We start from the raw sequence: 27,924 nt of genomic DNA, 5'->3' as shown, positions 1-27,924 counted from the left end.
TTCCTTTTTTTTTTTTTTTTTTTAATGTTTGGGGAAAGGCGCCTGCCAGGAGTTCTCTGCTCCTAGATGCTTAAGAGTCTTAGCTGGCAGGCTACAACACACAGGGAGGTCCATTCCAGGCCCGCATCTGCTGTGATGGGGTAGGTAAGTCACCCTAACTCAGGCAGTCAGCAGGCTCATTTGGCTCTCATCTTTGGCTATTTTCTCCAACTTGTCTTTATCATTAATATATGTGATATATTTCAAACTTCACATGCCATCTCTCACTTTATTTCCCAATTTGCTAAGAAGTGAGGTGGAGATGTAGGGTGCTACTTACTGGGCCCCAAAATTTCATTTACTTCTGTAGCACATTTAATTTTTCCAAACCTGTAAATGAGTAATCTCTCCTTCCCTGAGTTTTAGCTGAGACTGCAGATTTTCAATAATGCTGGATCCTGCTCCCATTCTCACAGCATCATAAAGATTGTTTCCATTAGCTGATAGAGACATTGGTCCAAATGAGTGATCATGAGGCTCATCCTATATTAAACAAACCACATTCAGTTATTCAGTTATTATAAACTGAGTTCCATGATAAGGTTCAAACAAAACAGTTCTGCTAATTCTTGTTTTAGAATGTCTGTGATTGGGGCACCTGGGTGGCTCAGTCATTAAGTGTCTGCTTTGGGCTCATCCCAGGGTCCTGGGATCAAGCCCCGCTTCGGGCTCCCTGCTCAGCAAGAAGCCTGCTTCTCCCTCTCCCTATACCCCTGCTTGTGTTCCTTCTCTCTCACACACACACACTCTCTCTCTCTCACTCTGTCAAATAAATAAATAAATAAATAGATAGATAAATATCTTTAAAAAAAATCTTAAAATAAAATAAAATGTACATGACTTTCTCAAAGGCAAAAAAACCATCTCTATTTCCTCAGTGCAATTAGCACTCCTTCGGGAACATACAGATGAATTGCCTATGGAATGGCAAGGTCATGGCTGACAGCCAAAAGCTACCTGCATATTTCCTTTATCATCATTGAGTTTAACAACTAGGTACATGTAAGAAATAAAATATCACCTGAGACAGAAAAGATGTTTGTAGCCCTGCCATATCAACTCCACTTATTGAACTCGAACGTGACATGTTGGGAGTGCTAGAAACAGAAAATGGCTTCCGTTCCTTAAAGAGTGAGAAAAGCAGTCACATTAAAGACTAAAATGGTAAATTAAAAAAAGCAAGAAACTTTTCTAGGACAAATAACAACAAAGACTCATTCTCATTTCCTCATAAATGTTACAGAGAGGATTTCTAAAATTGCTATTTAAATAGTAATTTACTATTACTATTACTAATTACTATTTAATAGTAATTTTAGAAATTACTATTTAAAAATTTAGAAATTTTTAAAATTACTATTTAAATTACTATTTAAAGGCCCAATAGTAATTTAAAATTGTAGACAGACTTGGCCAAATCATCTCAGGACCCATTTATACTACAACATAATTTATTTTTAATGGAATGAGAATGTTTTTGTTCTAACAGGTATATGAACTGACTTCTCTATATTATATCACCAATTGAACCTAATTCTTTAGAGTAAGATTACTAATGAGTTTTATAAACCATCAAGTTTCTGGCTTATCCCTTTTATTTTTAAGTATATAGTTTTAAAATTCCAAATGAATTCAAAAGGTAATTTCCATGTACACAGAAGCAGTTTTAATATAACATGCTAACTACCTAGTATACTCCAATCCTTCAAATACAGGAAACTCATTTTAGAAAAATTACCTTCCTTAACCAGAAATAAAGTAAATAAATCAGTTTTATTTCCAAAGTACCTAGAGGCCAAATGAAGTGCATTAGTTTCAGTGAACGACCACAAAATTCATTTAAAATTGGGCAACAGATTCTATCATTCGAATCCTAGAAATCACAGATCTCTTTGGATAAACAACAAATTACTTTGGACCTACTTTGACAGGATACTGATTACAATACTAGAATTCATCACTATTGATTTTAGACATAAGAAATGATATTTATAAAGTATAGCTAAAATTACATAACAATGATTAATCACAGCAGCTACTGCCTGGTTACACCAAAAACAAAACAAAATCCAAAATTCAATACCTTTTCTTTTATTGCTTCCTGGTTGAAAACAGCTTTCTTCCTTTCCTGTTCAACTTTCATTTTCTCCATTTCTAACTGACTATTCAGTAGTATCTAATGGAGAGAGGTACAGTTAGATAATTTCTGTACTAAATCATCCTTCTAAGTCCATTCCAAAATCAAGAACATAAAGTATGTATTCCTATTTGTTTTACTCCTAAAGACCAACTTCCGAAAGTAGTCACATTGCTCACTGCACCAGGGCATCTCAATAGTTGGCTACCATCCCCAACCATTCTCTAGTGGAGAATTATCCCCTATCATTCTCTAGAGGCAACTGAACACTGATAAATACCTTTTCTTTCCTTGTCTCTTCAAGTGTTCTTACGTATTCATCTTTTAGATTTTCTAATTCAACCTGGTACCTACAAAGATGATAGTACATGCTATTGAAAACTAATTTATTAACTCTTTTTTTTTTTTTTAAGATTTTATTTATTTATTTGTCAAAGAGAGAGCGAGAGCAAGCACAAGCAGACAGAGTGGAAGGCAGAGTCAGAGGGAGAAGCAGGCTCCCTGTGGAGCAAGGAGCCCGATGTGGGACTCGATCCCAGGATGCTGGGATCATGACCTGAGCCGAAGGCAGCTGCTTAACCAACTGAGCCACCCAGGCGTCCCTTATTAACTCTTTAATAGACATTTCTACCATCAGCTTGATTTTCCAAAGGTATTCTCCAGATGACAGGGATTTTACACTCAGAAGCCAAGCTAGTACTTTTGTGCATTTTATTACCTTGCTGCTCCGAGCTAGGATTTAATTTAAAAAGAGACTTTCTAAGAAGAATTTGAATACCACCATTCTGGAATAAGTTCAGATTCTGCAAAAGCTTGTTAGGGAGTCTTATGAAAGTTATTTGTATAGGTTCAAGTATTTTACTTCATAAATCATTTTTACTTGGCCATTTTTTTTTTTAAACTAGAATTTCTAAGGAAGAACTCAGGGAGTAATACCACACTAATCACAGCCTTAATACAATTTCAGATAGATGGATTTTATAGCTTATACTTCCAAAGAACCCATACATTTACTTAGAAAGACCAGAACACTGACTGCTAAGACCTTTGTAAAATATAAAAATATAAAAATAATTCCAATGAGTAGTCCCCAAACTATTTTGTAGTTACAGACTCCTTTAAAAAAAAAAAAACCCTATTAAAGTAATAAATTCTTTCCCTGGGAAATGCAAATACATACAGAACATGCCACACAATTGCACGAGCCTATATAAAGTTCAATAAATCCCCAAAGCATCCTGCTGTAACATCCTATTACTAAATTAATTAATTTAAACACCATAACATCTTTTTTTTAAGTGCTTTAATATGTCACAAAACTACCAAGAATAATACTCAACAAACATACTCACCTATTATTTTCATCCTCAAGTTTTCTTAGCTTATTTTTCTCTGATTCTAGCTGGGCCTGAAATCTACTGTTTTCCTGTCTTAAGAGAGAATTCTGTGACTCCATGGAGGACATCTGAATTTTGTTGGCAAGAAGTTCTTCTGCAGCTGCACGTTCTCTTTCAACTGCTGCTGCTAACAAAGTCTGGGATTCACCTAATTGTAGGATAAAAAAGAAAAATCACATATACTTATACCCAAGACACCAAGTATATTCTGACTTCAAACAGTTAATGATTCAAGTAGCCACAGAGGAATCTGTAACGGCTTATTGCCTAAGGCAGAATGCCTACATAGACAAAAGAACAAATCTTAACTTACAGATATGCTTTACTATTTTCCCTTATTTTAACTTGAATGTGGAGGCACATATTCCAAGAGTAAAGGACTACAAATGGTGCTGGAGCAATTGAATATTCACAGTCAAAAAAGAAAAAATCAGGGGCACCTGGGTGGCTCAGTGGGTTAAAGCCACTGCCTTCGGCTCAGGTCATGATCCCAGGGTTCTGGGATAGAGCCCCGCATCAGGCTCTCTGCTTAGCAGTATATGCTTCTATTTAACTCTCTGCCCCCCGCCCCGTGCCTACTTGTGATCTCTGTCAAATAAATAAAATCTTTAAAAAAAAAATCAAACTCGGGACGCCTGGGTGGCTCAGTTGGTTAAGCAGCTGCCTTCGCCTCAGGTCATGATCCCAGCGTCCTGGGATCGAGTCCCACAACGGGCTCCTTGCTCAGCAGGGAGCCTGCTTCTCCCTCTGCCTCTGCCTGCCATTCTGTCTGCCTGTGCTCGCTCTCTCTCCCTCTCTCTCTGATAAATAAGTAAAATCTTTAAAAAAAAAAAAATCAAACTAAATTACAAAAACTTATATATATATATATTTATATACATATATATTACATATATAATTGTACACGAAAATTAACTCAAAATGGATCATAAACTTAAGTGTAAAACAAAACTATAAATATTTTAGAAAAAAAAAAATAACACAAGAGAAATCTTCAGGATCTAGGAACAGGCAGAGTACTTAGGTTTGACACCAAAGCAGAGCCAGAAAAAGAAAAACTGATAAAGTGGACTTCTTCAAAATTTACGCCTTTGTTTTTGTGGAACAGGATAAAAAGACAAGCTACAGACCCGGAGGAAAAAATGCAAGCCACATTATCCATTGTCTAGAATATGTAAATAAGTCTCATAACTCACCAGTGAAAATAAAGAGAATCCAATTAGAAAACGGGCAAAAGACATGAAAAGGTGGGGTGTCTGGGTGGCTGAGTTTGTTAAGCATCTGCCTTTGGCTCTGGTCATGATCTCTGAGTCCTGGGATCAAGGCCCTTTTTGGTCTACTGACATAGCAGGGAGCCTACTTCTCCCCTCCCTCTGCCCCTTCTTCCTGCTAGTGCATGCTCCCTCAAATAAATAAATAAAATCTTTAAAAAAAAGACATGAAAAGGTATTTCACTGAAAAGAATATACAAACAGAAAGTAAGCACAAGGGGCGCCTGAGTGGCTCAGTGGATTGGAGCCTCTGCCTTCAGCTCAGGTCATAATCCCAGGGTCCTGGGATCAAGCCCCACATCGGGCTCTCTGCTCAGCTGGAAGACTGCTTCCTCCTCTCTCTCTGCCTACTTGTGATCTCTGTCTGTCAAATAAATAAATAAATAAATCTAAAAAAAAAAGAAAGTAAGCACAAGAAATGATGTGCAACATGAGTCATTAGGGAAATACAAATGAAAATCACAGTAAGATATCACTACATGCCTGTCTGATGGACTAGATGAAAAAATAGACACAACACAAAATGCTGGCAAGGATGTGAAGAAACTAGATTACTATTGCAACTTTGGAAAAACAGTTTGGTGTTTTCCTAAAAACCTAAACATACAACTACCCTACAATTACCCACACAATACAGCAACTGCACACTTAGGCATTTAGGCAGAGAAATGAAAACATGTTCACACTAAAACCTATACAAGAATGTTCACAGTAGCTTTATCTGTATAGAAAAAATCTAGAATGAGCCCAGATATCATTCATCAAGTAGATGGTTAAAGAAAATGTGGTATGCACATACCATGGAAATACTCTTAGCAATGAAAAGACTAAATCACTGATACACATGGTAACTTAGATGAACCTCCAGGGAATTATGCTGAGAGAGAAAAAGTGAATCCAAAATTGTCACACAGTATATGCTTCTATTTATATAACATTTTGAAATTCCGTAATTTTAGCTGAAGGACAGTTTAGTGGTTGCCAAAATTGGGGACACAAAAGGAGGGCCACGAAGGTGAGAAAGTGAGGTTCTAAAGGACAACATAAAGGATCTTTGTGGTGTTGGAACCGTTCGACATCTTGAGTGGGTACACGAACCTACAAAACTGATGAAATTGTGATGAAGTTAATACAAACACACATGCACACGCACAAATAATGGCCACTAAAACTGGGGAAATCTGAATAAAACTTGTACCTTGTATCTGTGTCAATACCCTGGCTATGATATTATACTATGATTTGCACTGTTAACACGTGGGGATATTGGGTACAGCATACAAGGAACCACCTCTATTATTTCTTATAACTGCATGTAAATCTATAATTATCTCAATAAAAAATTTCAGTTAACAAAGATTAATGGATACAACTCTTGAGATTTTTTTCCCACCAAAGTAGACCTAATTTCATTTTATATTGTTACATAATGTATTTGTACTCCTATTAAAAGCATTCTTTGGGGGGCAGCTGGGTGGCTCAGTTGTTAAGTGTCTGCCTTTGACTCAGGTCGTGACCCCAGGGTCCAGGGATCTAGCCCCACATCGGGCTCTCTGCTCGGCAGAAAGCCTGCTTCTCCCTCTCCCTCTCTCCCACTCCCCCGCTTGTGTTCACTCTCACTGTATCTCTCTCTGTGAAATCAATAAATAAAACCTTAAAAAAAAAGCATTAGTTGTTATTTGTGTCCCATGGCTTTGCTTATATTCCAGCACAATACCACATATCCCTGAGAGGATGTAGGTTCAGTTTAAAAACAACAATAACAGGTTCTAGTCTTCATTTACTGCTAAAAAATATTCATTTCAGAAGGTGTCATTTTCAGATGTCTGATTTTCACAGCAAATGTCTCTTAATAACAAATGACAGACCTAAAATTTATTCCTATAATTTAAACAATATATAAAGGTTTGTCTAGTTCAGTGATTTTTTTAAGGAGATGAATCTTTTTCCAGATGTAATCTCACATGAAACTCAAAAAATAAAAAAAGATTGAAAAGAAGGCACTAGTTTCATTAACACAGCATGGAGGGATATATCAAGCACCTTAATTACAGAGCGGCCCTCTCACCATGACATGGTAAGCAAAGACTGATACTAAGATAGTCCTAAGACATCTTAGTATCACTGAATACTGTTTGAAAACCACTAATCTAGTCTACCCCTCATGATTGACAGGGACACCCATTTAGACCTGCTTTTATCACTGTACCATGGTCTCTCTCAAGTAACAATTAGCTTTAGGCATAGAAAGGACACATGAATTTTTCATGAATTAGCTAACTTCTGGGATATCTAATATATGTGTGTGTGTGTGTGTGTGTGTGTGTGTGTACACACACCACATATATATGCATACACTACTTATCTGTGTTTACATAAACAACTTGGAATAATTATTTTCTTAATAATAGTACATAAGGGCAACCTGAAGCATTTCTATGAAGAAGGCTCTTAAGGCTCCTCAGAATCTCACAGACCTGTACCCCTGGGGCAAATAATACGTTATATGTAAATTTAAGGAAAAAAAAGGTCTCCTCGGAATCTGTCTAGCAGAGTTTGATCAGGATCCTCCTTAGACCTATCTCTGTTCTTGGAATTCTATCAAGGACTAGAATCATATCTAATCTCTACCTCCTTTTATATTGCAGACAAGCTAGAAAGGGGTCAGATGTAGCAAAAGACAAGGAAAAAAATGACTGCAATGGTCTGGAAATATGAAAGGATGACATGGAAGTATATGGGACAGATTTTGACACACTGTGTAAAAGGAAATCAAATGGTTTGAAAGGGTCAATTAGGATATTAGAAAATCAAAGTAAAAAAGGAGAAGAGGTAAAACTATACAAGTTAGACATAAAGAGTAACTATCAAATCAAGTGGATTTCAATTTCATATCATTATTCTAATTCCAAAAACAAGAGGAAAGGGCTTCTGCATTGAGCTTAAGAACTAAAGCACTTACCAAGTCTATCGGAAAGATTCTTCTCTAACTTCTCCCACGATGATGTCTGGGACCCCAGAGTTGCTTGCAAATTTTCTATCTGTCGAAGCAACGGTCTTGTTGTTGATGAAACACTTTGACTCAGCTCTTGGTTTCGATTCTCTGCTTCCTGGAGTCTCTGAATCATGAAATTCTTAAGTCATTAACACTAACACCAATGAAAACTCTAAAAATACTAGCAAACAAACTTTATGAAAGATTTTTGGAAAGTATTATTTCACCAAGAGGAATTTGTTTTTTAATTACATTATTTTCTAATTATTCAATCCTTAAGGTAGTTAGAATGCATAACAGTGTCCAAATAATTGCTTCTTTACAAAGCTTTTCTAATATAAAGATAGCTTTTGATTATCTTATGGTAAAAAAGACTATCATCCAAACCTCCCAGCAGTTGCCTCATCATCCAAATATTTCTAAGTATTTACAGAAACAGAAAGATCAATCTGAGATGCATTTTCTCTCCCCTTTTCCATGCATGTTCACTGACTGAAAATTAATAGAATATTGGTATAAAAACTGGAACTGATTATCTGCCCCATGGTAAGCAAAGACTGATACTAATAAACTGGCTATAACAAATGAAAAAACAATACTAAAAATAAAACTGTCATTATAAAATTACTTTCTACGTAACAAAATTAAGGCTTTTCATGTTTATTTTTAAGGTGTCCACTCTGGTATTATTCATATAAGCTACAAAAATAGAGCAAATGATAAACTATGGTAGGAATCTGCTCAATACCATGATTATTATCTCCACTGAAGGATTTTATTATTTCTAGGAAGACACATCTTAGATTTGGGTCTACGAAAACTGTGACAGTACCTGCTGGAGTTCACTGATCTCATGGCGTAAATAATCCTCTTTTCTGGCAGCTGCTTGTTCTGCACGTTGCAGGGCCAGTCTAAGGTCTCCAACCTGTACAAAGAGAACCAATACACTATCACAAACAATATCAAAACATTACTTATAACTTCCTGACTACATTCTGTATTATGCTGACGTACTGTTTATGTATAATACTTACACTATCCAGTGAGCTCTTACATACGATTATGACATAACCCATTCATCAAGCAGTTGTGAACTGTATGTATACGTAATAAATATATATTAAGAAAAGCAAAAAAAAAAAAAAAAAAAGGCACATAAACTGGTACAGCCACTGCCATGCAATATAGGAGTAGAGACAGTGCCTCTATAAGTGTCTGCAATGTAAGGCGGAATGTGATAGCTATAAAAGCTAGCTGCTATACTCATACACTGCTGTAAATGTAAACTGCTATAGTCTTTTTGTAAAACAATATGGCAATATGTTTAAACAATCATAAAACTTTTCACTTTCTTTCACCTGGTCATCTTGGTCTTGAGCATTTATTCAACAGAAGCAAATCTAAATATACAAAGATACTCACCTAACACTATTAGCTAGATTAGCAAAAACAGACAAAACAAGAAATAGTCTAAATAGGGGCGCCTGGGTGGCTCAGCGGGTTAAAGCCTCTGCCTTCGGCTCAGGTCGTGACCCCAGAGTTCTGGGATCGAGCCCCGCATCGGGCTCTCTGCTCAGCGGGGAGCCTGCTTCCTGCTCTCTCTCTCTCTCTCTCTCTCTCTCTGCCTGCCTCTCCGCCTACTTGTGATTTCTGTCAAATAAAAAAAAAAGAAATAGTCTAAATATCCATCAACAATAATCTATTTTTGCAAATGTTGATACAGCATGAATATTCTCATTAAAAATTATGATGCAGGGCGCCTGGGTGGCTCAGTGGGTTAAGCCGCTGCCTTCGGCTCAGGTCATGATCTCAGGGTCCTGGGATTGAGTCCCGAGTCGGGCTCTCTGCTCAGCAGGGAGCCTGCTTCCTCCTCTCTCTCTCTCTGCCTGCCTCTATGCCTACTTGTGATCTCTCTCTGTCAAATAAATAAATAAAATCTTTTAAAAAAACATAAAATAAATAAAATAAAAATTATGATGCATGTGAGACAACTGGGTGGTTCAGTCAACTGAACATCTGACTCTTGATTTCAGCTCTGGGTTGGGATCTCAGGATCCAAGAGTCAGATGTTTAACCCACTGAGCCAGCTAAGGCCCCTAAAAAGTGATGATTTATAAATGGTAGCCCCATGTGCTCTGTCTTTCATTCCCCCACTGTTTATTATTCTAGCATACTTTTAATTTAAAATATTAAAATTTATCCAACCCAGTGGTCAGAAACACAAGGGGTACATTGATGTGATTTATAATAACAAAATACTGGAAACAGCCCATTTGGCTGATTTCCATCAGTAGGAAATGACTGAATTAACAATGGTATAATAACAATATAACAACAGTATAAATAGTAGCAGCAACATATTACAAAACTGTGAAAAGAAATTCTGTAAAAAGCTCTAAGTTCTTTTATGGAGTGAAGGATCACCAGAATATTTAAAGAAAGTAAACTGTAAAATGGTATAAATATTAAATTATCTTTTATGTAAGTACTATGAGGGAGATACAAATAAATATGGGTATAAATGTATCTGGGTATATATGTGCGGAGGTATATAATTAAGTGTATAGATTTATATACTTTCTTGCATTTACAAACTCTAATGAAATGGTTACTTATAGGCAAGGAAAGTAGGTGGGGCAGCTAAGCTGGAAGCAAATTTTGTCTTAATATATTGTTTTATAGCTCTCACTTTGGAATCATGTAATTATTTTACGTATTTGTGTAAAATTAAATCAAAACTGCACTGGAGCCAATGAGGAGAGAATAGTCTTTTCAACAAATGGTACTGGGACAGCTGGATATCAATGTGCAGAAAACCTAAATGTGAGAGTTAAGACTATAAAATTCTTAGAGGGAAATAGGTAAAAACCTTCAAGACCTTAGATTAAGCAAAGGGATCTTTTTTTTTTTTTTTTTAAAGATTTTATTTGTTTATTTGACAGACAGAGATCACAAGTAGACAGAGAGGCAGGCAGAGAGAGAGAGGGAAGCAGGCTCCCTCTGAGCAGAGAGCCCGATGCGGGACTCGATCCCAGGACCCTGAGATCATGACCTGAGCCGAAGGCAGCAGCTTAACCCACTGAGCCACCCAGGCGCCCAGCAACGGGATCTTAAATATGACATTCAAGGCATAGGCAGCAAAAGAAAAAATAGGTAAGTTGGACTTCATCAGAATTTTTTAATTCGTACATCAAAGGACATTATTAAGAAAATAAGACAACCTTAAAAATGGGAAAAAATATTTGCAAATCCTACATCTGATGGGAACCTAACGTGCAGAATACATAAAGATCTCTCACAATTAAACAATTTTTAAAAAGCCTGATTTAAAAATGGACAAAGGATTTGAGTATTCAAATAAATTCCTCCAGGGGCGCCTGGATGGCTCTGCCTTCGGCTCAGATCATGATGCCAAGGTCCTGGGATCGAGCCCCGCATCGGGCTCTCTGCTCGCCAGGGAGCTTGCTTCCTCCTCTCTCTCTCTGCCTGTCTCTCTGTCTGCTTGTGGTCTATGTCAAATAAATAAATAAAATTTAAAAAAACAAAAACAAATAAATTCCTCTAAAGAAGATGCAATAATATATATATATATATATACATACAGTCAGGGGCGCCTGGGTGGCTTAGTTGGTTAAGTGTCCAACTCCTGACTTCCGCTCAGGTCATAATCTCAGAGTTGTGGGGTGAGCCAGCATTGGGCTCCTCACTCAGAGAGGAGTCTGCTGGAGATTCTCTCTCCCCCTCTCCCACCACATCCCCATAAATAAAGAAATCTTTAAAAAAAAAAAAAAAAAAAAAAGAAAAGATACATATGGCCAGTAAGCACATAAAAAGATGCTCAACACCATTAGTCATTAAGGAAACATAAACAAGCACACCACAATCAGATACCATTTCACACCCACTAAAAGGGCTATATAATGAAAAAAAATAAAAAAGACAATACCAAATACTGGCAAGAGGAAAAGAGGAAGACCATCATATATTCCTGATGGGAATGTAAAATGGTGCAATTGCTACAGCAAAGTTTGGCAGGTCCTCAAAAAATTATATATAGGGTAACCATATTGACCCAAGAATATATGTCTAGAAGAACTTAAAATAAATGTTCACATAGAAACTTGTAAATGAATGTTATAATTGTGTTATAGCACCATTAATCATAATAATCAAAAAGTGAAAACAACCCCAAGTATCTATCAACTGATGATTTTATAAGAAAAAGCCTGACAAATTTCAGTTTTCCTCCTCTATCTGAACTACATGGACTCCCATAGATGTTATGAATAAGCTCAGGACTTCTATGGATTCTCCTAAAATTATAAGCAAGGCTTAGTATTTATCTCCGTATGTGCAATAACACAGTCTTTGCCTTTTATAATATTCTTAGGTAAGTCTGAAAAGTAAAAAAAAAAAAAAAAAAAGCAATACTAGTACAATGTAAGCATCACTTTAACAACAGTTCAAAACCACACAATTAAGATTGGCACAATCAAGTACTCTTAGAAAAGTGTCCAATAAGGGGTGCCTGGATGGCTCAGTGGGCTAAGCCTCTGTCTTTAGCTCAGGTCATGATCTCACGGTCCTGGGATAAAGCCCCATATCGGGGAGCCTGCTTCCCCCTCTCTCTGCCTGCCTCTCTGCCTACTTGTGATCTCTGTCTGTCAAATGAATAAATATTAAAAAGAAAGAAAGAAAGAAAGAAAAGTGTCCAATAAGATTAGAAAGGAAATTTAGCACATGTACTGATACATAAAATTTGATTCAAATAACTAATGTACTCTTTAATTTGCAAAAGCACAAAGTTTTTAAAGACTAATGTAACTCTATCTATTGCTTACCTGAATTGCTAATGTTTCTTGCTGCTGACGGGCTTCTTCTTGGGCCTTCTCTAGCGCAGTAGAAAGTTCTTCTTTAGCTTTCATTTCACGACTTAGAGCAGCTTCCTGGGCTTCACTATCCTTTGCAGCATTGGCTTTGTGGAGATCAGTAAGTTCTCTTAAAAAATTAGATTGATAATTTCTATTTAAAATAGTTAATTACACAACCACATTAGTAAATTTGCATGTGGATTTCTGTAACTTACACAAGGAGGGAAAGTTCACCACATAATAAACACTGACTATGGTAATGACTCTCTTTTGAACTTGCTTTGACCAGTCACAAGTTCATATACAGCTAAGTTCATTTATATTGTTAGTGATTAGATAACAGAAAATGTGTTTTTTAATATCCAATTTTGATCATTTTAAATGGGTTGCATATTTGTTCATTTTCTTACTTGTATGCACTATCCAGAGCAGCCTGAATACTTCGGTTCTTTTCTTCAAGTTCATCCATGTCTACCTGAAGTCGGCCAAGATCCTTCTCTTGGCGTTCCACCACAGAATTTAGTTTCTTAATGTTTTCTCTATGTTGTTTCTCAACTTCTTCTTTGCCATCAAGGACCTATATTATAAAAATAGACAAAAGTATTTTTCAATAAATAACACCATGGTAAATAATTGTATTTCAGGAATCTTAAGTGTTACAATAATGAATAAAAATTTTAACACTCACTTATTAAATTGCTTGACAAATTCTTCCCACATGATATACCCTGATAAATTATTCTAAATGTCTTATAAACCAGGCCATCGTTCAGGAAGTAATAACAATATATATTTAGAAAATGGTTAACATTCACCTGTTTTAAATGTTGCAAATCTTCTTCTAGGTCTTTAACTTTTTTATTCAGCTTTGCAATAATATTTTCATTTTCTTTGTCTTTAGCTCTTAATTTCTTAATAATGTTAGAATTATGCAGTTGCTGTTTTGAAAGTTTTTCTCCTGGAAATGGCAAAAAAAAAAATAAATAAATTTAAGCAATGACTCCTTAAGAATCTGGATAGAAAGTTTTATCTAACCAGTGACATAAAATGATAAGAGTATTTTTTTTTAATATTTTATTTATTTATTTGACAGAGAGAAATCACAAGTAGATGGAGAGGCAGGCAGAGAGAGAGAGGGAAGCAGGCTCCCTGCTGAGCAGAGAGCCCGATGCGGGACTCGATCCCAGGACCCCGAGATCATGACCTGAGCCGAAGGCAGCGGCTTAACCCACTGAGTCACCCAGGCGTCCCTGATAAGAGTATTTTTAAAACCACAAAATTGTAACCATGAATGTTAAACTGATTTGGACAAGAACCATCCATGAACACTAAAATTACTAGGTAGGGGGCACCTGGGTGGCTCAGTGGGTTAAGCCTCTGCCTTTGGCTTGGGTCATGAACTCGGCGTCCTGAGATCGAGCCCCGCATCGGGCTCTGCTCGGCAGGGAGTTTGCTCCCCCCCCCCCGCCTACTTGTGATCTCTCTGTATGTCAAAATAAAAATAAATTAATTAATTAATTAAAATTACTAGGTAGAAGGATGGTAGGTAATAGGATATTTACACCTTAAAAAATGATTCATACCTTAAAAAATCATTCCTACATACTACTTATGGCCTAATGAAAAGAAAAATGTGCTTTTACAATGGAGAAATCTGGCTGTCACCACCTTAACCAAACATTCAGTTTTGGCATCACCAATTGAGGTATATTATGCATCTACTGATATAAGGGAGAGGTGAGTACACAGTAACAGCAATGATGTTTCTTACTAGAAATTTGATCTGAATCTAATCATCAATAAAGTTGGAAAAAAAAAATTTAAGGGTCAAATGTTTTCTCTGTCACCTACCTTCAAATGATTTGGCAAAAGGAAAGTGCATGTGTGTGCAGAAAGAGATGAAGCAGGTCTGCATAGGTGTTAATAATTGATGAAGCAAGGTAATAAGTAATCAGCTATTCATTGTTGTGTACTTTCAGCTCTTAGTCTTTCAGATTTTCAACTGTGAATGTATTTCTGGAGGAAGGGCACTTGGATGGCTCAGTCAGTTAAAGCCTCTGCCTTTGGCTTGGGTCATGATCTCAGGGTCCTGGGATGGAATCACACATCAAGCCCCACATTTTGGGGCGCCCTCCTCAGCAGAGAATCTGCTCCTCTCTCCTTCTGCTCTCCCCACCCCCCCGAACTTGTGTGCTCTCTCAAATAAATCAGTAAAATCTTTAAAAAAAAAATACTTCTGAGGGATACAGAAGCATTAAGTAAATAATTCCATATGAGATCATGGTATTTTCAGTATAAAGAACTTCATTAAGCAAAAGAGAACATCATCCCACTTCCTACCTAAATTAATAAATACCAAAACAGTGACACTTGATATAAATAATTTTTTTTTTAATTATGAAACCATGCACACAGTCCTCTCCTCAGTTTCTAGTGTTGTAACACAGGCAGTTCAAGACCTCAGCCTATCTTGAGATAATGTGTTTTATCAATCTTCCCTTCATTCTATTGCAGTGCTTAGACTGTACTTTATAATTATCTGTATTGTTATATTTCCCTCTCATTAAATTGTAAATTCCTAAAAGACAGGGAGTGTGTCCTATGTATTACTGTATCAAACATAGTATCTGGCACACTAACTGTTAAATATTACCTGAATAAATGAAAAAGAAAAATTGGGTAAAACTAACTTTTTCAAATACACCGATTCTGTCCAATTTTTTTCAAACACTTATTCTGGAAATTCTCTTTAGTTCAATGATTTGAAATGTTCGTTCCACCACTACTTGTAATTTAATTTTAGAAATAAATGTACAGCATTAGGAAAAGAGTAAAATAAATCATAGTATATATAGCTATATGATGGACTTCAATACAGCCATTAATAATGACAGCAAAGCATTTAATAGCATAGGAAAATGTAAAATAATTATAAAAATGTAAAAGATTACAAATTAAATACATGACCTTAATTGTGCTTAACAATGTATTAAAAACAATTTTAAAAAGGAACTAAAAGAAATTGATAGTTCCTTATAAAACCAGATTATGATCTCTTTTTTTTCTTCCTACGCCTCCTAAAACTTCAAAAATTTCTGCAAGTAACAAGAGTTATTCTCAGAACTAGAAAAACCTTAAGAGGAAAAGAAAGACTCACTTAATCACCTTTTCCAAAACTACCTTCTTTCCTATAATACATATAGAAGTTAATCCAGTGTCTATTTATAATAATTTATCCCATGAAGGATATTTAATTTCTATAACCGAGCTAATTTTAGGTCTTTTCACAGAGTGCTAAGTAACTGAAAAATTAAAACAAGAATATAATGAAAAGTTCACTACCAAACAACCAAACAACATGATGATACTACATAACACAAGCTAGAGATTCAGATACTATATAAACTCCAGGATTATAACCTTCAAATATCTCGGGTTACATGACAGGCTCTAAAACCTGTTCAAAGCTTTTACATGAAAGCATACATATTTATTTTTCAGCAAGTTATTATTATTATTTTTTACCTCCCTAGAAACAAAAAGCTACGTACATGCATCTCTGCCTCTGTTCACATTGCTCCCCATTCTTCCATAAATTGTCACCTACCATTTCTGAGGTTTAAGCACAAATCTTTCTTGCTTTCACTTATTTTTTATTGGGAAGTAGCAGCTAATGATGTGGCAAGCATTCCACTTGTTACAGTATTTTTCATAGTTAACTAAATACGCACCTTCTTCCATTAATCCTCGGATCTGCTCATCTTTCTCTTTCAAAAGATCTGAAGTCTCACTACTATTTAATCTAGTAGCAAGTTCTTCCTTTATACTTTTAATTTCCTAATTAAAAAAAAAAAGAATGTGAATACCATAAAGAATTTCACTCTGGGCATATTTTTCTATTTTTTCTACATTCAAAGAAGTCATCAATAATGAAATTCTCTATAAAGATCTTAAGTTTTATTCTGCTAAACTGAGTTTATTACCTCAGTTAGTTAAGTAAACAGTTTGAAAACAACATAAAAGGGGTGCCTGGGTGGCTCAGTGGGTTAAAGCCTCTGCCTTCGGCTTAAGTTGTGATCCCAGGGTCCTGGGATTGAGCCCCTCTTCAAGCCCCTCATCGAGCCCCGCATGGAGCCCCACATCAAGCCCCACATCGGGCCCTCTGCTCAGCATTCACTGCCCCCCCCACCCGCCTGCCACTCTGTCTACTTGTGATCTGTCTGTCAAATAAATAAATAAAATCTTAAAAAATAAAATAAAATGTAAAACAAAAAAGAGAAAACAACATAGAAAACTTGAACTCAGATATAAACAGGTTTTAATACGGAAATGCAAATGAGAATAAGTTAACTTTCAAAACCTTTCTTGAGTACCTCTATACACATATTATCAGGTTAAGCATTATGTTTGGAACAACATATTTCTCCATTTTTCACTGTATTTCTTTTCCTCATCTAAAATTTGCACTTGCTAGTGCATTGTGAAATGTGGGAAAACATTATTATATAAGGTTCAATCTACTTTAATAAAGCAGAGATTCAGCACAAACATGTCAAGACAGTTTATCTCTTAAAAACCACAAATGGAGGAGCACCTGGGTGGCTCAGTGGGTTAAAGCCCCGTCTTCAGCTCAGGTCATGATCCCAGGGTCTTGGGATAGAGCCCCACATTGGGCTCTCTGCTCAGCGGGGAGCCTGCTTCCCTTCCTCTCTCTCTGCCTGCCTCTCTGCCTACTTGTGATCTATCAAATAAATAAAATCTAAAAAAAAAAAAAAACCCAAAAATGGAAATATGAAAAGTGTTCTATGATTTAAAATAAGGTTTTAAGCAATGATCTGAAACCAAACAGCTAAAAACAACTATCATTAGGTACTTGAACCATGCTTTGTACCTATTGTCATTTTATCCTCACAACAATCTTATGAAGGAAATACTTTATTCAACTACACAAATAAGAAAACTAAGACAACACCAGACTGAATAAACTTTGAAGGTCAGAGAGCTATTAAGTGGTAGAGTTTAACTTGATTAAATTAAACTTTGATTTTAAATTAAGTGGTAGAGTTTAACTTGAAACCAGGTTTATGAGTCCACAAAGCCCATGCTCTGAACCACCATCCACAACACTGCTGCGCATTGTTTAGCTGTCAAAATTTGATTCACCCATCAAGGCCCAGTAAGACTATCCTGCCTTCCATGAAACTTTCCTCAATTCCCCTGGTCAGACTTCATCCTCTGTGATACCATTCCAAACTGCTTATTTGTCTTTCTCTGTAATTTATTTCATTCTGCCTAGTCCTAAATAGGTGTTGACATTATCTATTTTCTATCATTAGAAAAGCCAACTCTTCACTTAAAGTACTTCAATTCACCTTGAATTTCCTACAGATCCTAAGTTTGGGTGGGTGGGGCGGTTCATACATAGCAATACACAAAAACATGTTAAAACTTGGGGCCCAAGCTTTTCCCCACCTATAGCCCACGGTTTGGGTCTAATTCAGATCTACAATTCAAAGTACACCATAGAAAACAAGCATTATTTAAAATCTAATTTCTCGGTTAGACTGGTCTAGATGCAATATAGTAGGGACAAGAAGAGGTAAGGTGGTTAGGTAGTCTCAGGTTATTGTCAGTATCTGAAACAAGCTAGCTAATTAAAGCAACCTAAGCAGAAGAAATTCTATGACTTATTCCTCTTCTGTAAGAGTATACAAAGAAAAAATACAAATATTAACACTGGTGAAGAAGAAGGAGAGCAACTTAACTGAGAAGGGCAAATGATGAGAAACACTATTAATAGTTGAGATAGAAGAAATAATTACTAACCTTAGCTGGTTACCTATTTCTGAAATAGCCAACGGCTACAAATTTTAAGAATTAGAACAATGATTCCCAAATAGGAATGACTAAGCTCTCAAGAGGGTTTTTGGCAAAGTCTGCCAAAATTTTCAATTATCTTAACTCAGGAAAGGGTTTGATGGATGTGCACTGGGAGATGGGGAGGAGAGGGTGACACTGGTGTCTTGTAGGTAGAGGACTGGATGCTGGTGAACACCCTACAATGCAAAGAAAAGTCCCACACAGCATAAAATCATCCAGCCCAAAATATGAATAGTGCTGAGAAGAAATCTCGTATTAGGATAAATCAATATGCTTCACAAGAGTCACTAACCCTTGCAATTTTTTTTGTTTTAAAATTATTTTGACTTGAAGAAGTACATATATGTCTGAAGTGATTTGACAATAATAAATGGGAGTAATGATATATTTTTTAAATATACACAGTGCCTTTTAGATTTAATTGTTATGTATTTTAATAAAATTATCATTTATGAAAATTATCCTAATGATCCTAGCTATGTAAATTATATAAATGCTGGCTTAGATTCTTTTAAAACATCAAGAACCTAGAAGTCTAAAGATATTAAAAAATCTATAATTTAAATGTTAATATACTATATGGTATCCTTTAATCTTACTTCTCTTTTTTTCCATACCAAAATATTATGAATGCATCCCTCAAAAATCCATTTTTGTCCAGAATTTAATTCATACTATTTTTAACTTTCATTACCTTTTTAGCAGCATCTCTCTCTTTGCAGGCTAGCTGAACTTTCTTTTCTGCTTCTGCAATTCTTTGAGTAAATTCATCTTTCAAGGAAGTAATGCTGCTGCTTTCTTCTTTCACTCTAAACATTTCACTAAATTAAAAACAACAGACACAGAGATACTTGTTTATACACTCCTAGGTAACAAGATGAGTGCAGTTTGCAAAAGGAAAACAACACTGTCTTCAATATATGTTGAAGACTAAAACAGATTAGTTTTAGCCTTGTTACTTTCAAGAAAAAAAGCACCTGCTTAATTTAAAACACGTAAACAAAAACCCATTATAAAATGAAAATGTCACCAATATTTGATGTGTAAAAGTAAGATAAACAAAATTTTTCATTTTCGAATCTATTTTACTAATCACCTCCTTAGAGCAAATATTCAGTGGTTTTTTTTTAATATCACACTTTTCTTTAAATATACGTTTTAAATCTCTAATCCTAAAAGATAAATTTTTTTTTGTGTTATTTTTGCAAAATATCTCTCTTCAATGCCAAAGGTAATATGATAAAGATAATGTGAGGAGAAAAGAAATCTCTATGGTGGGAATTTAAAAACTACTGCATTTCCTTTCTTTCTTTTTTTTCTTAAGATTTTATTTATTTATTTGTCAGAGAGAGAGAAAACAAGCAGGGAAAGTGGCAGGCAGAAGGAGAAGCAGGTTCCCGGTGAGCAAGAAGCCCAATGTGAAACTTGATCCCAGGACCGTGGAATCATGACCTGAGCCAAAGTAGACACTTAACTGACTAAGCCACCCAGATATCCCACTATTCTATTTTTTTTTTATTTTTTTAAGATTTTATTTATGTATTTGATAGACAGAGATCACAAGTAGGCAGAGAGACAGGCAGAGAGAGAGGGGAGGAAGCAGGCACCCCGCTGAGCAGAGAGCCTGATGCGGGGCTTGATCCCAGGACCCTGAGATCACGACCTGAGCCGAAGGCAGAGGCTTTAACTCACTGAGCCACCCAGGCACCAGCCACTATTCTATTTTCAATAATTATACACAAGTTAAATTTTAAACATTTTAGCTTAAAATACAGTCTTACATAATAACCAAGTATTTGGGCCTCTACAAAAAATACAAAATTTTTCACATTTGTAAAATACTTACTCTTTCAGATTATCATAGGCTTCTTCTAGAAGTGCTTTTTCTTTACTAAGAGATAATAACTGAGCCTCCCTTTTATCCAGTTTCTCATTCAGAAATTCAACTCTCTGAATAAGGAGAATACACAAAAGTCAAACATTTAACCTTAAAAAAAGAAAACCACTTCTACATGCAGGTGTTGAGTTGTAAAGGTAACCTAATTACTGTAATAAATGAAACAGCATTTTCTCATAAAAAGAATTAAAAACAATATTGAGAACACAGTGGATTCAAAACAAGAACTCCTACATTGCTGGTAGGAGACTATAAATTAGAACAACCACATACCTGGTAGGAGTATAAATTAGTAAACCACTTTGGAAAACAATTAGACAACATCTAGCTGAAGACCTACACACTCTTTAATGTAGAAAATTCTTTTAGATATATTTTAGATGAGAAAATTCTTGCATAAATATACAAGAATATTTATAAGTTTGTTATAGTAAAAATCTCAGGTGTGTACATCCACCAAAAGAGGAAGGAAGCTAGAGAAAATAAAAAAGATTCAAGAAGGGCTTTAAAGCCTTCCATAATATTCTGTATCTCAGCTACGTAGTGGATATTTAAGTGTGTATCTGTTACTCCATTTTATTCTTTAATCCAAATATGTAACATGTAACTTTTTTTTTAGTATGATACTTTGCATTTAAAAAATAAAACCAATTTTATAAAACCCATAGGAATATAAGTTTAAACTCTCCAGAATATTATCAGTATAAAAGCTAAACAAAAAGGAATGGTTAGAATATCTTACCCTTAGGTCTTGCTGATGTAGTGATTAACTTGAATATGAGGGGAGAAATGATGCTTTTATGCAGTAAAAAAAAACAAAACAGTCCTACCTGATTGAGGTTTAGGATAATTTAAAAATCACTTACCTTCTGAAAGTAGCTCAAAATATCTTACTGATATGAAATAGTGTTAGTTTCAGGAATTCAAACTGCTATTATAGTTAGAGCATGGCATTTCGTTTGTGAATAATATTAAACCTAGGTAACAGAATCTGGCACTTTTTTTTACATTAAATAATTCAATACATGGCACTTACAGGACATTTCTTCAAGACATCCTATATCTCAGAGGAGTCTATTAAAGATGCCAAATCCAACTCAATTTCTACATCTAAAAATCACAGGAAAAACCAAAACTGTGACTTAATGTTAAAGAATTTACACCACTTTCCTTTTATATGTCTCAGGTAGAAGCAATCTGTCATTCCTAAGCAATACCATTACTCTTTGGACATTTCCCATTCTTATTCATGTAAGAAAGCTATCAGGGAAACATCAAAATAACATAAAAGAGAATACAAACAAGTAGTAACAACAGAAACACACTAATAAATAATTAAAGACTACACTTTTTTCATTTAAGATTTGCTACAAATAATATGAACAGTGAAAATTTTTTTGATGTAGGAACAACCAAACATTTGTATTCATTTCAGCACCTTCACCTACAAAGGATTTAAAGATATCTGTTACCTTAAGATAATCCTTTGCAAAATGACAAATTAATGAGCACAGCATACAAGAATTTTAAGGTGAAAGGACTCAACAGTGATGGTGCAAGACAGAAACTTTTTTATGCTTAGTTATATGGAAATGTCAATTTATGTTATTATAGTTGTCTCAGAGAAATTTCAAATAATTTAGTATCAATAAATCAACTTTAAAATCCTTAATGCCACACTTAAATGTCAAAATGCCTGCCTTTTTTAATCAGTACAAATCATTATACAACACTGAATGTTAAAAATAAACAACTAAAAGAAAATAAACAATGATTTAATCTCTTGAAAGCATATCCCCAAGTCCTCTTCCAGTCTCTAGAGTTACCTTGCAAACATCTTCCTTTTCAGAATGCGCTTCCGGCTTACTTTCAGCAGCTTCACGCTCCTCAGCCACCTTGTCTAAGAGAGTATGTCCTTCATTTATTGGTGTAGCAGAAACCAAAATATCAGGCTGTTCACAATTAACAGGTGTTGCACTTCGTCCACTTTCCTCCATTTCCGTTTCCTCTGTGGGTACAATTAATGTTTCATTCACTTCTTCTTCCGATTTTCCTTCAACAGATTCATTTATTTTAGTTTTGGGAGTTGAAGGATTAACTATAATAGGTACTAAAGCATATCCCTTGCCTGACAGTTCATCATCTGAATTGATTTCACTTACACTACGGCTATCTAATGACTGTACACTAAACGAGTCTATTCTTTCAAAAGCATCAGATGAGCAGCAACTCTCAGTGAGTTTTTGGAAATCATCTAAACGATTATATTCGGGACAGGCAGATGCCGAGAGAAGCTGAAAAGATGTCTGCATCAAGTGAAGACTTGATTTGGAATCTGTAGTCTCTTGTCTCGAACTTGCTGAACTCTCACTTATTACACTTTCATGATCTAAAACTTCAATGTCACTGGTGGTAGAAGTACCCGACGAGAAGGTGCTAACAGGAGGTGAAGGTGTGTTACTCTGTCTGTCCTCATGTTTTTGTTCCTTAGGTTCCAAAGCCATGTCCTTTGTGTCTGCTGCAGACATATTAGATATGTTTTCTCTAGTTGTTTTCACATTGCTTACACTTTCAGACACTTTCAAACGTACAGTTGACACCTTCATATCAGATTCTTTATTAACAGTTTCTTCATGCTTGCCCTCAGTTTTAGGCAACAGAGCATCTATTGCTGGAGTTTCCCCTGATGCAGACGGGGTAGAGTCTTTTACTTTTGACTCAGTTATTTCAGATGTTCTTGACTGTCCAGTGTACAAGGATTCCTGTAAAGTGCTCTTCACTTCTTCTTCTGGTCGTTGTGATTTAGCTGGTGGTTTTGACACCACTGGACTCTTCTGAATGGTCTCCGTTGGAGAGAGAAAGGCACTGAAGAAATTTTCAGATTCATCCACCACAGTTCTCCGAACTGGCTTTGTAATTGCTTTAGGAGAGGCTACCGGCTGACTCTGAGGTTCAGTGTTTGACTTTAACCCCCAGGTTGAAGAATCCCATCCTCCACTGACAGGAGTACTTATTCCTTTGACAAAATAAATAAATAAATAAATATTTTATGTTAATATTACAATCATTATAAGTCAATGTACATAAAGTTTAAAAAAAGAAAATTTATGGAATACAACCTATAATTTGGACCTGATAAGATCTCTGTTTACTGTGTAATTCATTAGTTCATTGTTGAATTTTGGGCCTGAAAAAGGAAAACTGATATGGATCTGCCCAAAAGGAACTAGGAGCAAAGATCAGAGGCCAAAATGGCCTACCAGAAGCAAGTATGTTATAACATTAAATAACACATTAAGAGAGTACCAGTGTATGTTCTATAACTCATGCAAAGTCTAGGTCTATCATGCATCTCACAATAGGTGGTACCCTCACTTACAGGTCATGCATGAGTAATCATACCAAATTGACCCTACCTTCTATTCAGTTAGTTTAATTTTATCCTTCTATTAATTTTATTCTCCTAATATCAGTAATAAAATATGGTTATGAGTTGGACAGAGGGTAACATTCAAAAACTAAATTAAACATACTAATGACGAATGTTCTTTTCCAAAGATCAAAGCAAACTGATGGGAACAGTACCTTCTAGAGGACAAATTCACTTTTATCTACCTAATGACAAACTCATTCTCCAAGTGTCACTCTCTAAACCCACTCTATGAGAAAGTTTTGTTCCCTTCCTAAATTCCAAATTTAGGAGGGATTTAGAAGGTCTTATGAATTTCAGGGCCACCTAGCTGGCTCAGTCAGTGGAGCATGTACTTCAATCTCAGGGTTGGGGGTCTGAGCCCCACATGGGGTATAGAGGTTACTTATAAATAAAATCTAAATGGGGTGCCTTGGTGGCTTAGTCAGTTAAGCTTCCAACTCTTCATCTCAGCTCTATTCTTGATCTCACAGCCAGAGTTCCAGCCCAGTGTGGAGCCTACTTTAAAAAAATAATAAATCAATAAAATAAAGCCTTAAAAAAGGTCATATGAATTTCAAAGATATTCATTTTTTTAAGAAGTATTGGGTTTTTTAAAAATATATGTATAGATGGTAGTTTACATTGTGGCTTTTTAAAAAAGTACACTAAGGAGAAAATAATTCCTGGGTAAAAAAAGATAATTCAGTCACAGAAATACATGCTACTAAAAAACCCAATGATAAAACAAAAATGACATATTTACTAAAATATTTAAAGCATTTCTTTTAAGAAAATTCTTTTTTCTAAATTCAAAAGTGGCTGAGCAGAATTACCAAAAATTCTGCACAATGAGAAGTTGGTGGGGCGTGAACAAGCACTGAAAAGCTCCTAGAAACTATTAAGCCCTAAATTAAAGTCTGTCCTATAATACGCTTCAGATGTACAGAAGTATGTAGGAAACTTTAGTTTGGGGTCAGTTTTATACCCAATAGTTTAATATATGAAAACACTGAATAAAAAGGAAAAAGCCAAAAGTAAAGATGCAAATGGACAAGCAAGATTAAGGGTGCTAATTAACTTAACGACAGAAGTTAAATTTGCCTCTTGAAGAGGCTGAAGAATGTTTTATATAAATCCCAGGGGTCATCAGATATCCACTGGTCATCTTTGAGTAAGGCAATGTAAAACATAGGTGATCAATACGTATTCATGGCATTTCACTAAATCTGAGTCTATTTTGGATAACCTATTTTGAAAAATGAATCATATAGACTGATATGGGAAACAAAGGCACAAGAAAAATTATTAAATTTCCTTACCACTAGCAGTCCATTGACAAGTCCTTGAAACAGGCAGAGTTCCTTTAGGAACTCAGCTGCCTCAACGTCAATACCTAGCTAAAGGCAAAAGGAAATCTTAGCCAGACCCCCCAGATCCTGTAAGTCTACTCTAAAATATAAAAATTCCTTTAGAAATCTCCTTTATCGCTATCCCCAAGATACATGTTGGCAACCATCCTCCTAAAGATAGAACCCACCAATATACATCTGGAGAGTCTCACGACTGAGTTTTTACTAAACAGCAATAAATGACTTTCTCCTAACAACAGCCAGCCCCACTTGAAGGTATAAAATGGGCCACTCAGGACCCCGGTGCAGCTCTTTCTGCCCATGGGTCCTGTCCGTGCGCAGACGGACAGGAAATTCCTTCTTGGATGTGAGCTTCAAACCCTAACATCTTTCTTACATCATAGAGGATTCAAGCCCCGGAGTTCATAAAATGAGTATCCTTATACCTAAAGTTTATACTCTGTCTCTTCTAAAGTTTAGTAAATTCAAAATGCAGGGTCTCTGTGAAAGAGGAAGTTGAGATACGCCAACAAGGTCCTATAGCATCTTGTATAAGGTAGTAAGGTCCTGACATACAGCCACGGGCCAAAAATATCTTAAAACGAGGTACCTCCAACTTGGGTCCTGACTTTTCAAAGATGTAAATGTAAAAACAAATCGGAAAGAATTAGTCGACAATCACTGAATTCTTTTTTCACGGCGGTTCAGAGCCCCCACCCCAATGCAAATTTTTACCCCTCCTACTAAAATGCGGAGCTGTTTCTTAGAGCCAAAGCAGCCGAAGATCCCCCTGCGAGATTCAGCTCAAGAAATGTGCAAAGGGAGACGCAGCTCCTTGGAAACCCAATGGGACGCAACCCCAAACTGCCGGGCCGGCTCGCACGGGTGGTACCTCCACCGTATTCGGCCCCTCCCGTGCTGTGTAGCCCGAGGAAGCTACTCTGCCTCTCTCAGCCTCGCTTTCCCCTTCTGTAAAACGCGGACTGTAGCCAACCTGACTGGGGGAGCTGTCTGGAAAACGGGAAAGCCATAAAAAGGCACATTCCGCGCCACCAAGCACAGCGCGCTCATTAAGGGGCAGGGACCGTTCCTCCTGCCCCGGCCGACGGACTTCAGATGCTGGCTCCCCAGGGTCCGCAGCGCGCAGCAAGCCCAGTTTCTGGGAGCTCCCGCCCCGGGCTACGTCGAGAGAGGGCGGGGCACAAGCCCCACACCTCGCGACCCGGACTTCCCAGGCCCGCAGGACCCGCACCCGGGGCCACAGGTACCGGGGACCGGGGATTTCCCTCAGGAAAGCCGCGAAAACCCACTTGGAGAAAACGCGCCTTTGTGGACGGCTGGGGAGACGGAGCTTGCTCCGACCCCCGTCAGCGGGGAAGGATCCCGGTCTGCACCGCTTCGCCTGTTTGCCTCCGCGAGCGCAGGGACCCCCGGGGCCCCGCTCCTCTCTCCCCCCTACCTGGCTCCCCGTACGGAATCGTCTCGGCCCAGGCGCTCGGCTCCTCTTCCTGGATATCCAGGACCCTGTCGATGGACTTCTGGGCCTGGGACAGGGCCTGCTTCGCGAAGCTGGAGAGCTGGGAGGCGTTGAACCAACTCATCTCCCCTCCTCAGCCGGCAGCGGCGGCGGCAGCACCAAGCGGGAAGGCCGAGGGCCAGCCGAACGGCCTCAGGCCCGGGGAAGGGTGCACCGGAACGGCCTCGCCCCCTTCTGCGCTCAGCGGGCCCTGTCAGCGGCTGGCCATGACCCCGACGGTCTCCCCCGAGCCCGGGATGTTACCCTCAGCCCTGCCCGCACAGCTGGGACGAAAGGCCCGGACTGCGCATGAGCTGGCTTCTTCCACGTACACAACCACCAGATCCGGGAGCCCAGAGTTCCGTCAATAGACGGAAGAACAGGAGGAGCGCTGACGTCACATCCGGGACCCGAAGCTTGCCATTAGTTACGAAGAACGCAGAACGATTTCTGTGGATACGGATTCCAGGCATAGCGCGCAAATGCCTGGGCACAGAGAAGCTCTGTGGCTGCGAGCAGAGGTCGACTTGTCTGGGTGGGAAAGCCGGTTTTCACGCCAGCTCCTTCCTAGGAAGAAGCTCAACGTACTGAAAAGCTAGTCCCTGGCCGGCAAAAATTTGCAAACAAAGGCAGCTCAGCCTTCCCTATTAGCGCTCCGTCTGAAAGATTTTATCAGTCCTGTGTTAACGTGGCCTTCAGGTGGAATCCTGAGTTTGGGTTTGCCTAAAAATACTGGACATTTTATAAGGCCTGATCCAGTCCACCTGATGACGTGGGTAAAAAGGCGTCTTCTGTAAGGTATTGGAAGTTAGAGCAAGGGTACGAAAGGCACAGCCTCTTCACAATGCAGGGCCACTCTCGGTCCCAGGCAAAAGAAAACTTGAGAAGCACTAAAACTATTACTCTGCTTGAGGAGTCTCTCTCTTTTTCACTTGACCCTTCTCCCTGCTTTCTGTCTCTAAAGTTAATAAATCTTTAAAAAGATAAAGCCCAAGGCGCCTGGGTGGCTCAGTGGGTTAAGCCTCTGCCTTCACTCAGGTCATGATCTCAGGGTCCTGGGATCAAGCCCCATGTCAGGCTCTCTGCTCAGCAGGGAGCCTGCTTCCCCCTTCTCTCTATGCCTGTCTCTCTGCCTATCTATGATCTCTGTCTGTCAAATA

General features: G+C 37.3%; 1 protein-coding gene across 1 annotated transcript in view; it reads right to left on the bottom strand.

The window, feature by feature from the left end:
* The window catches only part of TMF1 (TATA element modulatory factor 1), a 31,643-nt gene extending 4,510 nt beyond the window's left edge, over positions 1-27,133 (bottom strand). Inside the window, exons 1-15 of the mRNA XM_082685840.1 lie at positions 26,708-27,133; positions 22,314-23,503; positions 20,437-20,540; positions 19,285-19,411; positions 16,442-16,547; positions 13,526-13,668; positions 13,121-13,287; positions 12,681-12,837; positions 8,672-8,764; positions 7,807-7,963; positions 3,529-3,721; positions 2,457-2,526; positions 2,123-2,215; positions 1,061-1,162; positions 370-522 (exon numbers count right to left, since the gene is read on the bottom strand). Coding sequence (XP_082541966.1) covers positions 370-522; positions 1,061-1,162; positions 2,123-2,215; positions 2,457-2,526; positions 3,529-3,721; positions 7,807-7,963; positions 8,672-8,764; positions 12,681-12,837; positions 13,121-13,287; positions 13,526-13,668; positions 16,442-16,547; positions 19,285-19,411; positions 20,437-20,540; positions 22,314-23,503; positions 26,708-26,849 — 2,997 coding nt within the window. The 5' untranslated portion in view covers positions 26,850-27,133. The remainder of the gene's footprint in view (positions 1-369; positions 523-1,060; positions 1,163-2,122; positions 2,216-2,456; positions 2,527-3,528; positions 3,722-7,806; positions 7,964-8,671; positions 8,765-12,680; positions 12,838-13,120; positions 13,288-13,525; positions 13,669-16,441; positions 16,548-19,284; positions 19,412-20,436; positions 20,541-22,313; positions 23,504-26,707) is intronic.
* Positions 27,134-27,924: the final 791 nt, after the last annotated feature.

Source organism: Mustela nivalis (genome assembly GCF_964662115.1).
Source record: "Mustela nivalis genome assembly, chromosome: 1".
Classification (NCBI taxonomy): domain Eukaryota; kingdom Metazoa; phylum Chordata; class Mammalia; order Carnivora; family Mustelidae; genus Mustela; species Mustela nivalis.
The sequence above is the reverse complement of the archived record's forward strand: the minus strand, read 5'-3'. Positions and strand labels throughout refer to the sequence as shown.